General features: G+C 36.1%; 1 protein-coding gene across 4 annotated transcripts in view; it reads right to left on the minus strand.

Moving 5' to 3' along the window:
• The window catches only part of APBA1 (amyloid beta precursor protein binding family A member 1), an 86448-nt gene that overhangs the window by 19594 nt on the left and 53014 nt on the right, over positions 1 to 13840 (minus strand). For 2 of the 4 annotated variants that reach the window (XM_002190283.7, XM_012577461.5), the window contains 4 exons: positions 12956 to 13057; positions 9680 to 9719; positions 5611 to 5756; positions 768 to 800 (listed from right to left, as the gene is read on the minus strand). In XM_002190283.7, the coding sequence (XP_002190319.1) occupies positions 768 to 800; positions 5611 to 5756; positions 9680 to 9719; positions 12956 to 13057 (321 nt within the window). The remainder of the gene's footprint in view (positions 1 to 767; positions 801 to 5610; positions 5757 to 9679; positions 9720 to 12955; positions 13058 to 13840) is intronic. The other 2 variants (XM_030258349.4, XM_030258350.4) reach the window with 1 other exon arrangement.

A 13840-nucleotide genomic window follows, 5' to 3' on the forward strand; every position in this document is an offset into this window, starting at 1 on the left:
CTCCTGCCTGAGGAATTTCTGTTTGGGCTAGCAGTGGCTGCCAAGACCAATGGAAAAACCTGTACCACAGGAGGTACTGTTTGAGCTCTTCATAATGCAGTTCTGGCAAGAAGACCTTCACAGTCAGACAACATATTTTTCAAGCAGTAACCCATTTAAGAAGTAATATTTTGTTAATAGAAAGCAAACATTTTTTGTAATATTTTTAAAATCACATTTGTTAAAAGGTAATTGAAAGTTCTACAAACAAAACGTATTACAAAGATGAGTCAATCTCAGTATATTACTGTATGTATAGACAAAAACTTTTTTTTTGCATCCAGCAATTTGACATCTCTGTGAGTCAAACAAAGCACTCTTACAGAAAGATAAAATTAAAATAAAAAAGTAAAAAAAAAAAAATTAAAAACCCAAAACAAACCAAAAAAACCCACACTTCATTTTAATCCATCATTTTACAATGTTTATACCTTTGTCATGTCAGTCCTGATTCTTTAATATGCATTTTGGGTACTGCCTGTAACCATTTGATAAATCCAATCTTTCTTCTATTTCTAACATGAAATGGCTAATGAGAAGCAACAAAAAATGGCCAATCAGGCAACTGATTTCCCAGATATGTCAACTTGTATGGTGGTTCAGAAATAAATCTGATAAAACCTTGCTGGATGCAGAAAATAAAACCACAAAATAAAAAGAAAGGGAAAAACCCTCCCAGAAAACAAAAGAACAAGTATAACATCAAGCTGATGGAGTTTGTACTGCACCTTCTTCCTGCTTTTGGCTAATTTCTGGGCCATCTGCTTAGCATGGAACAAACAGAGACAGGAGAACAGTTAGAGAAGAACTCCAAGTCAAGCAGGAATCTACAAACTAATGTCAGGGCTCACAGACTACTAGCTGGTCTAAATTAGTCCCTGCTTAGATTAATTTCCTCCTTTTCTTTTTAGCTTAAAAAGTTGTAAAATTTCATATTTAGCACAATTAATTTCAGAAATAAAAAGAAAGAGCACCAAAAGAGTCAGGAAGAACACAAAAGGATTTCTTTTTCATTTAAAATGTTACTTGCAACAAACAAGGTTATTTTGTGCGCAATTGTTTTTGAGGTTTAGTGGAGGGAGGATGGTTTAAGAAACAGAACAGAGCTTCCCTTCACTTATAGCACTGTAAACCATGAAGTGATTTCTTTTGAAGATACACCAATGTAAAAGGTAGAGAAAATTTGTATGCCTTATTATTACAGGTTTTACAGATCTCATACTTTTACAGACTTAAAAAAAAAATAACCTCCCTAACACTATGCTGCTTTTTCCTGGAAAAATTAAAAGACTGAAGGTGACTTTCATTTTAGCCTCCTTCTGAGCAAATAAATCTGTACCAATGTTCACACAGTGAACTGGTCAACAAATTTTCCTGTGACACCTACACAAAGATATGTCCACACTATCACATTTTTTCAAGTAAGCAATGGAGCATGTATTTCAGCTCCAGAAACATGTACTAGTAGACATTTCTACTAACAATCCAAACAAACATAATTTTTACAGTCTTGCAATCATGAATTCAAACCAACGGTGAACTGAAGTTTACAGACCTACTCACTGAAGGAATTCAATACTCACCAGGCTGGCAATTAGCCCTTAACTTCCAACAGTAACAGGCTCTTTGCTAATTAAATTTACAGGTGTGTTTGTGGTAGGAAAGAGGCTCAAAGTTAGCACTAGATACTTTTACAAAGAGCAAATAGGAGGCCTGAATCATGAGACACATCAAACTTTTAATACTGATGCTCACAACTTAAATCTGTTAGGTTTTGTCTGAACAAATCTAAAGCAGCTACTTAAAGTTTAGGCTATGGTGCTTATTTACAAATAGAAACAGTCTCAAAATAGCTTTTAGTCACCTTTTTCAAATTAAGAAATATTTTATAGCCTGATAGGTTATTTTGCAACAGGTGATGGCAAACTATTGCAAAAGCATTTAAAACTGCCTTACATGGCAGGTTCTTCATTACTTTACTCTCAATTTAAATTAATACTCAGAAATAATATACTTATATTGAGTAACAGCTGCCTGTCATACACTGGGCAAGGAGGAGATACTCCAGAGAGAGAGCATTTAGATAGCTTTCCAAAATCAAGTTTTTCTTTCTCACCCTTCCCAAACTTTAGAATGGATGGTGCAGGGAGAGAGCGAAATCCTTGAGCTATAACTTTATAGTGTAGAATAAACAATTTATCAAAATATGCTATAATTCAATTTACTGAAAATTTTGAAATTTTGTTCTTCAAATGGAAGCATATGAAAGAACTACTTTCAATTATTTCATAAAATAAGGCAATGATATGGATCAAGCACCTTTAATACGTGATTTAACACTGCACAGAAATGTCACAAAAGAAGTTATGGTCCATGAACAACAAAAAATTAGGATAATTCTATGCAAGATACTTTATTAGACAAATCTGCTTTATCACCGCATTATTTTGCTAACTCAAATCAAAGATTATTTCTGTATTCCTAGAAGAAAAAAAAAAAAACAAACAGAATATACCAAATCCACACAATTTTTAAAAATATATTAGAATACAGGATTTTCATTTAAGGTAAATTAAACGTATTTATCATATAGATGTAACTTCCAAAATTACATACATTAAAACTCAACAAGCCTCTATTTTTGTTATAGAGAGGTCCTAAGTTTATTCAATCTATTTAGTCTCTACAAAAACTCTTCTGCAACTCATTGAGCATTGAGAGGACACTGAGTGGGTGAAAATGTGTGAAATATGAAACTAAATATCCCCATATAGGTTTTATCTTAAATTACGTTCAGGAATTAAACCAGGTGTTACCTAGAAATGTTCAAACCTGCCCCACAGCATGCTAGAAGTGACTCCCAGTGAAATATTCCTAACTACATTTGATGAACACCTTCAAAGCAGTGTATCTGTTTTAACTTAGCTGGACTTCACAGAGATGAAGGTCAAGCAAGAAAACACCCAACTCCTGTACTTTTAACTGAAAAGACACTTATTTAAAGAAGAAACCTGGAGAATTGTTTTCAAATCTGTTCACATTCCAAATGAATGAATATGTGGTCTAAAGGCTCTGCTAAAATGAAGCAATTTAGGGATTATTAAATTCAGACAGTATACACTTTTGTTAAGGTATAAATAGCAGGGCTTAAACAAAGCTCTTCACCTCTTTTTAATACTCAGCTTCAAGTTTATTTTAAAAGCTCATTCTTAATTCATAAGCTTTGTTTTCTTCAACAATGGAGAAATGGTTGACATGCAACAAGTATGGCACTCTGTAAACAAACATGAGTAGGGCACATCCTTCATAGTCACTGTGAAAGCCATAATTTACACATCTGGGATATAGAATATCTCATGCAGTGATGAATTTGGCAGCAGGAACTCCATCTGTCATAATGAATTTCTCTCTGAAAATGTTTAGCTTTATTGGCAACCAGCAACAAAACCAGCCAAAGCCAACCCTAATAAGCCAAGAAGCCTAAGGTGCAGGACAATTGCTTGTGCTTTACTTAGAAGCAGAAAGCAGTAACTGTCCAAGAAGTCTTCAAAGGTATTGTGTACAATAAAAGTCAATACTTTTCTGAAATATACTGAGTTTCATAAAATTAAATACACCAGCTAGGGTTTCACCAGGTCACAAATGCTTTAACTTGGGCCTCAAGACTGAGACAAATAAGAAAGGATATACATGCCTGCTGATTTATGTAGATGCACAAATCATGGCGTTTATGAGCGAAATGCATGAAATAGATTTCTTCTGTTTTGATACACAGAAATGCTGAGGCACAACAGAATCCTCAGAACAGTACTCTGTTAATGAATTTCTACAAAATACATTTTGTATCAGAGAAAGATTCTATACTCTTATACCTCTTAGGCCCAGTTTGAATCAATTTGGTTTCGTTTTTGTCTGCAATCTTTTTCTAATGTGTATTCCTACACAGGTTTTACCTTCTAGGTGCAAACTCCCTGTGCTTCAAGTTCCACTCCTGATACCTATTTCCTATGACAGCTCATGCTGATCTTTCCTTTTACCCTCCAGTGACGTGACCTTCCTAGATCCAGTCTCACCAAAACCCTTATTTCTCTCCCTTACCTTTAGTTTCCCATTCACTCAAATCAGACAAGTTTTCTAACACACAGTCAAGCATCAAGAAGGAATACAAAGAGAATAAACACAAGGGCACAGCCGTATTTGCCCAGAGCAGGAAAAAAACAGACTCTATAAGAAAAACTCTTCACTGCAGGTTTGGGGAGAACTCACCAACACCTGCCATTGTTGAAAAAGCTGCAAGAAATATATTTTTAAAGAATGTCGCTTAATCCAGAGTCACCAATGAACAAAGAAAAATCACTCTTTTGCAAAAAGTTCAGTAGTTCAATACAGTGCAGACTTCCACAGAGATGGTGGAGTATAATCTCTAACAGGAAGGCTATATTCCTGCCTTTCCTAAAATGTGAGCGTTTATGATTTTCAGAGACAAGGTTACAAGAACTTATGCATTTTGAACACCAGCAAAATCACAATTTTTATCAGCTTCTGTGTTGAAGTTATATACAGAGACTAAACTAAACATTTGCCTAAACTGCACATGGAAAGCAGTGGAAGGAATAAAAGGAGTAGGAAGCATCAGCTGACCTTAACAGACTATTATTGGTCTTGCAGATAACTTTCTCTCCTCTTCCTCTCTCTTTTATATAACTGCATACCAAATCTGAGTTGGAGTAATAAATAAAATATACAAAATAAAATATACAAAAAAAAGAACACACAGATATTAAACTAAGAAAAATTCCCAGAGTGGGTTGTGTTGATTAGCTGAATTAGCAGAAGATGAAGCTGTAAGCCTACTAGCCAGTCATGTATGGGTAGTGGGAATGTTGCAGCATCCTATACAACTGTGCAATACTTCGTTTACACACCTTAATTTCAGCTGACAATGTCACAATTGTAACTTACAGCACAGCAACATTCCCATTGCTGGAAATAGCTTGTACAGAAATCAGTTGGAATTTCTCTTTTGAAACACAAATTTTCAGATTCCAGGACAAATTATTTTTTCCACACTTCCCTGTACCATCATAGGCTTTTTTTTTTTTTTTTAATCAGCTCATAGCTGTTATGTGTGGAGAAACAAGTGTCCACAACAGGATCAAAAATAACTGCACAGTAAATAACTACCACAAAAACTGCACAAAAATAACTACCACAGTTGCAGTTCTATTGAGTGCCAAGCCAGAAGCAGCCACAATACTTACTAGTTATTTCCTTACCCTGTTTTCTCTCCACACCCAGATAATATAAAACTTTGATCACCACTCACTTCAGATTCTGGTTTACAGTACACAGCACAAGTATCACCATAGAAAATTAAAATGACCTGGTAACATCCCCTTATCAGTTTTGTTCCATAAGCAGCACATGCGATTCATTTTTCAAAGGAAAGGTGAGGCACTTTTCGTTCTGAAACTATAGATAACCCCACCTGAAAAGTTTATTGCATAAGAAAGAAGTTCATATCCACAATCACAAAACAGCCATACAAAAAGCAGCAGAGTTACTCCTCACCTTGATCCTGCTGACAGCTTCCTGAGCCTGCATCATTCTCACATTCTTGGATGGAGTTTTATCAGAAAGGAGTTGAGTTGAACCAAGGTAATTGGCAGCAAAAATGATTCCATCAATTAAGTCTTCAGGATCACAAGGTCCAGGAACTGTAACACAGGAAAGCCATCACTGAAGTCAATCACGGTGAAACACAGCAAAAGCAGAACTGTGACAACTTAAGTCTGCACCTCATGGCTGCAAATCCTCCTCTGAAATACTTCAGTTTAGCATGGCAAAAAGACAATCAGTATTTTCAAAGGCACAAAACATCAAACAAAAGGAAATTTGTGGTGGATTGAGCCTGCCCACCAAAACCCTTCTATCAGTCCCCTTTTCAGAAGAGTGGGGGAGAAAAAATATGAAAGTCTCATGGGGCAAGGCAAGAACTGGGAGAGATCACTCATCGTTTGCTGTCATGGGCAAAACAGACTCCACTTGTGGAAACTTGTTTCATCTATTACTAATGAAGTCAGAGTAGAATAATGAAAAATAAAAACAGATGCTACAACACCTTCCCCTATACCTCCCTTCTTCCTGGACTCACTTTTACTCTCAATTTTCTTTATCTCCTGTACCCAGAAGTATAGGGGAATGGGGGTTGTGGTCAGTTCATCACATGCTGTCTATGATGCTCCTACTTCATCATGGGGAAGAGACCTCACATTCTTCCTCTGCTCTAGAATGGGACACCTCCCACAGGAGACAATCCTTCAAAACAGACTGCTCTGGTGTGGGCTCCCTACAGCGTCACAAGTCCTGCCAACAAGCCTGCTCCAGATGAGCTCCTCTCTCCACTGGGCCACATATTCTGCAGGGAGCCTCCTCCAGCCTGGGATTTCCATGGGGTCATAGCCGGATTTTTTTGGGCATCCACATAATCTGGCATGGGGTCCTCCAGAGTCTGCTTGTGGGTTCCACAGTGTAGCTCAATTGGCTAGAGGGGCACAACTGCCTCACCATGGTCTTCACTATGGGCTGCATGGGAATCTCTGCTCTGGCACCTGGAGTGTCTCCGGTCCTTCATACTCTACTGACCATGTCTTCAGAGATCCTTCTTTTGCACATTCCCAGTCCTTTCTTCTCCAGCTGCAGTTGCTGTGGTGCAGAGCCTTTTCCCCCTTCTTAAATACTTTATCCCAGAGGTGCTACCACTGTCACTAATGGGTGCAGCTTTGGCCAGTGGTGGGTCTGTCTTGGAGCCAGCTGGTGCTGACTCTATCAGACAGGCAGGAAGCTCCCAGCAGCTTCTCATGGAAGGCACCCTTGTAGCCACCCCACTACCAAAGCCTTGCTACACAAACCCAGTACAACACTGCTCCAGCAAAAGCTACAATTATTAATCCAGCCTGTTTCTCACAATAGCTCATTCTTTTGTGAGTAGGGATCAGCTTGGACCAAAATAACCTGTGATTTTTCACTGGGAAAAAGGGACAGATGCAGTTACTCAGCTTGCTCCTCACCCACCAAAAACAGCCTTGCAATTCTCAGACCAACAGTCACAAGCAGAAAGAGGAAAGGTGCAGTTTCATAGCAGCCATCAGCCTCTTTTCTTGCTTGTTCATTAACCACAGCTGGTGCAACAGGCAGAACAATCTTCTGGGGAATGCTCTACACATACCACACATCACAATATTTTTATGCCACAGACCTTTAAAAATAGTAGTCTTAACAAGGATACTGTGGCAAAGTACTGAGTTAAATAAAAATCTTACTAAATACACAGAGCATGGGCTCTCTTGATGGCAAAGCAACACTCTTTGTCTACAGATCCTTAGAGATCCAACACCCATCAACTTCTGTGGAAAGTGACGGGGTGTAAAGTGCTCCCAACCAAGCAATGCAAATCCTTACAAACCAGCACTTATGATTTGTAAGATTTTTGGCATTTGCAACTTTATCTAAAAATTTTATAGATTAAAATATTCCATTTTGACACCACATTAAAACTGATTCATGATTCAAAAGCGAGGCTGGTTAACTTAAGAAATTTCCTGTTCTTAGAAGTAAGGGGAAACAATTGTTGTTCAAGACAAGTGAGAATATAAATCATATTAAAGAATGATCACAGTAAATATATTCACATTTTATCACAAAACACCTGTATTTATGTTTGTATTTATTTTTTGCTCTAAAATCAAGGCATATCTTGTACTATAAGGTGATGGGACTTTAAGTTCCAAATTACTAAGAATGACAATTTTGTTCTAATGATAACATATAAGACTAACAACCTCTCAGAATGAGCATGGGTAGCTTTGGCTTCAAGGAAAAGCAAGTCATTATTATGATTTAAAAAAAAAGAAAGAGCTGGAGACAAATATTACACAAACTATACACATAGACAGAAGCACATGTATAAATCTTGTGAGCAGGCTTAACTTCCTTATAATTTCTTTAAATACAAAAATTTATGACTAGCAATTTTAAGATGCTCCTCTCCAGTGTGCAGTTTGCTCAGGCAGTACTATCTCAAAAATTCTAAAAATGAGCAAGTCACTTGCAAGCACATGACCTAAAGAAATTGAGTCATTTCCTTCAGGAAACTCCTGCATCTGGAAATACTACATACTTACACCGAAATCACACAGCATTTTAAGTGTTGCTATTTATTACTCTACACATCAAGGCCTTTTCATCACTTCCACCACTATACTGAAGAGGTGCAACACCTTTTATAGTACAATTTCTGATCAAAATGAGGAAAAAAAATGGGCAAAGGTGTAAGACCCCAAGAAAGTGCATAACCCCAAAAAGGTACATGCTCCAATTGCATCAGAGGTGAACACACAGAGAGCATTGTTTTTTAGAATACTTCCTCCTTTTATTATCTCTGATAACAAAACTATTATCTCAATGAAAACATAGCATGGCAAATTTTTCCTTGCACTGCTGGTGCATAAAAATGGAACATTTGTAATTTTAAGGAATTTTGTGCTGGACTAAAAACCAAGAAAATTTGAGTGTACAATTTATTGTTTTTTCCTAAGGTGGAGATAATTACTTTTAAAATATAGATATATATTCCTATATATAAAATAAAGTCCCTTGATAGACAGGACTATCAATAGGAGATTAATTTAAATTCTAAGACAGAGTCTTCATTGTTGCAAAATTCCAATGCTTAGCTATGAACTAACTGACATTCTAGCCAGAGAATCCACACCAGGCAGCTTAAACTCTGAAGACTAAAACAACAGTCGATTTGTAGTCTGAAGAAAATGAGCACATTCTCAATTAAACACAGTACACTGTAAAGCAATCCAAGGAGTGACAAGGAAGTCCAAATAAAGTATTACATCAACTGTATTTCGAGAATTTCATCATGCACATGGAACAACTACTGTCAAAAGAAAAGTAAAAAAAAAAAAAACAAAACAATGAAACTTCTATTTTCTGCTTCTGTCATAACTGCACACAACTTGTGTTCCTCCTGCAGTATATACAGGATACAGACTCATACAAAAGGCAACAGCAGTTCATGTGGTGGTAGCTTGCTTTTTCACATTGTTCCAAAAAAACTCAGAACTACTGAAACCTTAACTCTGAGATGGGAAGCAGTGCTCAGGTAAGCGGCAAATAGCTGTTGAACAAAGCAGACTTTTACTGGCAGGCCTGCCCATAAATCCAGCTGAGATTAGACTGAGCCTGCCAATTGAAGTCAATGCTGGACAGAACAATATAGTCTTCTTGCTTAGTTTGTTTTCCTGGTCCACACATATTCTTATGTGTTGTGTAAATACCGTAAAGAAAGCAGTGTCTTAAGTGATACTGAGGAAAAACACCTGCATAACTGATACAGAAACAATGAATGAAAATGAATAAAAACCAAAATGCTCCATGCTTCCAAATTTCTGAAGGAACATAGTAGGATATAGCTCAGGTTCTGAATTAGACACAATTTAATCTAAATCAGCACACCCAACTTTAGTAGATTTTCTGTTCAGCAATAAAAGTAAAATTTTATACATCATAAATACAGATGGGGTTTTTGATGTGAAAAAAACATTTAGAAACTGTAGAACTATCTTACCTTCAACATATGTTGGAAATGAAGCCAAGCTTTTTCTGGACTGTAATTAAGACAAAAAGGATTTCAAACAGAACATAGCATGCACAAATATATGTTAAAAATTTCTCCGTGCCAAAAAAAACCCAGACTTAAATAAGCAATAGTTATTAGTATAGATAGAACCACTTATTATTATTTATATTTAGTATTTTCAAGATCTAAGCACCTACTAGAGTAAATTCAATGTATTCCATTTGTGTCTATTTAGTAGACAATATGGTAAGACCATTTGGTCTTCACTAGTGCATTAATTATCTACCAATAGGTGCACTACTTTTAATAATCAAGAAATATGGAGGAATGTACCTCAAAGATACTGGCTCTTCCAACTACAAATAAATGCATACAGGAATATAAAAATTGTACTTTACTGCTATAATTCATTACTTAAACCATCATTAACAGAACACAGTTATTCATTAAGAAATGGTTTTAGATGTACCCCTTATATTAACAGTGCCTACAAAAAGCTTTCTAGATTTTAAAAGGTTAAGGAGCAGACTCTCCTCTGTTATCTGGGACAACCAGATTTACCATGACCTCACCACCAACTGTGCTTACATAATTTTGAGCACAAAATCACATTTGGTAGCACCAATTACATAAATAGTGAAGGAATAAATAGTATCTTGAATTGTGCATGTAAATACACACACTAAAGTAATACCATACATCCTACTGGTATTTTCTGTGAAAGACTATGGGACTAACCCTTCAGATATCTGACAGCTACAACTTTCAGTGAGTGAGATTCACCACTTTGTTTAATTAATAATGTAAACCATATACAAATATTTATCAAACAAAATTGTGTGTGGCACTATATAATTGATAATGGATATATTGAAATACCTGCTGCTATCATAGGCAGGTAAGTGGATAGTTAATGAATCTGTAACCAATTGTACTAGCAATAGGTCCTCCAATGACTGCTTAATATCATTATACTGAAAGAAAATCTATACGCATGATCAGAATAATGCATAAAGTCTTGAATAATTCTCAGCATTTTTCCAGATGATATACATGGAAATACATGCCAAATTACTTTTCTTTATAACAGGCAACTTACCAGGGTCTGTAATAGGGGAAAACCCAGGTAAAACTAGAAAGATGACAGTTATGTAACAGGTTGACTGACTTAACCCAAAGGAGTCTTCTCCTTTGTCAGATATGGAAAATTGACATAAATAATATTTTTAACCAACAATGCATGTCTTGCAACAAAATAAAATACGAGAATTAAAAACGAAAGCATGTGGCACAGACAACTGAGCCTGTGTAAACTGTAAGTTCTGTTCATTCCCTAGGAAAATTACTAAGCTGTGTTGAGAATCTAAGAATCCTGTCCATCAGGTTCTGTACTAGCATTGATAAAGATGTCAATAATTAATGATCTGCTGCTGCCAATGCATTTCAGCTGCTGTGAAGTCATTGACATGCCTTTTCACATCTGTGGGTCTTTCACCTCTCCAGATGAATGCTCCTACTGAACCAGCTACCCATAAACTCCAACAACTGTTTGTAATAATTGCTGATTTAGTGCTAAAGGCGGCATTCAAACATTGGGCTCTGACAGGCATAAAGGACAAATCCCCCACAAACAAGAGGCAGCTCACATACATAAATACTTTACAAAGTATTTCTTTCTTTTTAAGCAGTGAACAAAATCTTTGATACAGATTTAACAACTGTTCAGCACTCTTAAACAGAAATTTATTTTCAAGACAGAGTGGTGCATCGTATATGTCTTTATTTTCACACACAAATATAATTTTTCTTGTTCATTACCCAGGTAGAAAGGCATTCTACTAAAACGATTAAGAGAGTAAAGTAACAGGTAAAGTTACCAATAGGTAGAAACCTACACCTTTTAATTTTACATAGCCATGAATAATGAAATATCAAGGTCATTAATATTTCATTACTTTCAATGATCTTGCTGCCATCTGGTATTATAAATTTATATTTAATAAAAAGGTTTCTCTAAGACCTAAAAATCCAGAAATTATGAGGCTGTTTTATCACTTTTATTCTTGCATTAGAAATACTAAAGTGGGAATTATTCTCCATCTGAGGGAAACTAATAGCCCAATACATTCTACACTGACACTTGGTTTACAACCTCTGTAATTATGTGTAAGCACATCCTAACAATGGAAATCAACAGTGTTTTGCTTGTTTTCTTTCTTTGGATTAGTTTATCAATACCTAAAAATAGCTAAAATATAGAATACATAGTGACAAAGTCTGTAGGGAAGAATGCTTAAGGCTTTAATAAGCTAACAGTAAGCAGATGAAAACTTAAAGGTATGATCTATAGTCAAAACCTTCAGAATATGAAAATGCAAATGCAGACTGGCACAATTACATACATGTTACAAGCTTTTCTATCCCTTGATAATTGCTAAAGTATAAAGGAACAAATGGATTATTTAATTAGTGTTTAATTTTTAATCCACTTAGTAGTAGATCAGGTTTTTAGTTTTGGAAGATGACTCATCCATTGCCACCAGTAACAATATGGTATTTTGTTATGGTAGTTTCTAGATCGTTTTCATGTTTGTGAAGAAAAGGCAAATAAACCAAATTTTTGGTAGATTTTCCTGTTTACAGAACCTGCCACTCTATACTAATCCAAATCCTTTTTATGTCAAATTATTTTCTTTTCACACTATGAGCAGTTCTATTCACACTTATTTTGTTTTGGTGGAACTACTGCAGTCTAAAGCACTACCAGGTGAGGGGAAAGCCCCAACTATGTAGCTTTATTCTGAGAAGCCTGGAGTCCGGAACTGAATTCCGATTAAGAATCGCTTGCAGGCCAGTTTCTACAACGACAAAATATTAAGAAACATAATTTATTATGTAATAACTTAATTCAAGGACTTTTTCATCTGGCTGACAAATACTCTTTATTAGTGGGGGGAAAAGGAAAAGTTTGTTTGTTTGTTTGTTTTTTTCTCTGCTACAGAGGGGATATTGGCTGTTTGGTAAATCAGTACCCTGCAGCCTGTTAGACAAATTTAATGACAGCTGAACACAGAGTCAGAAATGCCACGACAAAGAGTCTTCAGTATGTGAGAAATGCAGTCAAACAGCCGGGCAAGCATAAGGTAAAGAAGCATGAGGGGAAAAAAAAAAGAAAAGGAATTCCATAGTTACGAGGGAGCAAGGAAAATAAAAGGCATAAGCAGCATGAACCAGACTGTGGCCTTTAAAAAGGTTTTACTCTACCTCTTTATTAGTGGAAGCCTCTGCTGTACTGCAGACATCCTGCTGATGTTGTCTGCTTGATGATTCAGCACCTCGAGGTGAAGAGGAATCTGGAGATGGAGACTAGACATTGCAAGAAAATCAAAAGTTATTGTGAGTGCTTGATGTAGAAATTATTCTTTTATTTTCTGCATCCTATGCTTTGACATTCTAAGAAAGAAAAGGCAAAGTCACTTAAGAGTAAGCTGTGATGGGAGATAAGTGAATTGACCTTAAACAGCACACAGGGATTCAGCTAAAGTTTATTTAATTGTCAAAGTGGGAAAAAGTAATAAAAGACTGAAATTTCCCCATAAGCACACAGGCCACCAGGTATTATTAACCTAAGTGCTAAACTAATCTAATCTGAGCAGAGGAAGGTCACAGTGGCTGACCATAAGGGTTATTTCATTATCTTAGAATACAACTTCTATAAACTGTGAAGAGCAATATTGATGTATTCAAGAATGTGTTAATATATTCAATGACAATTCAATACCAGTGTAATCAAGGACTGGGATTCCTCAATCTAGGTACAGTAAAGACTTGGAAAATATTAACAGTTCACGCTATCAGCTCAGTACATGCTCTTTAGATCAGACTTCCTCATTCTTCTCCTTTTTCCATAAACAATTCAGTGAAGAAATTGTCTATGTGATTGATCAACAAGTATCTTGATAAAGGGGAAGAACATTTTAGGAAAGGATATTCTAATCACAGACAATGCCTAATAAATTCTGGTGATGTGAAAAAGCTGTAGCAAGGTATCTGAAGTACAGAGCTAGGGATCCTGGTATGAGGGTGCGACACAAGTACACAGAATGTGGAATTAATGAAGGTAACCAAAACGAAAGAGAGTATAAAGCT

The sequence above is a fragment of the Taeniopygia guttata genome, chromosome Z (assembly GCF_048771995.1).
Source record: "Taeniopygia guttata chromosome Z, bTaeGut7.mat, whole genome shotgun sequence".
NCBI lineage: Eukaryota > Metazoa > Chordata > Aves > Passeriformes > Estrildidae > Taeniopygia > Taeniopygia guttata.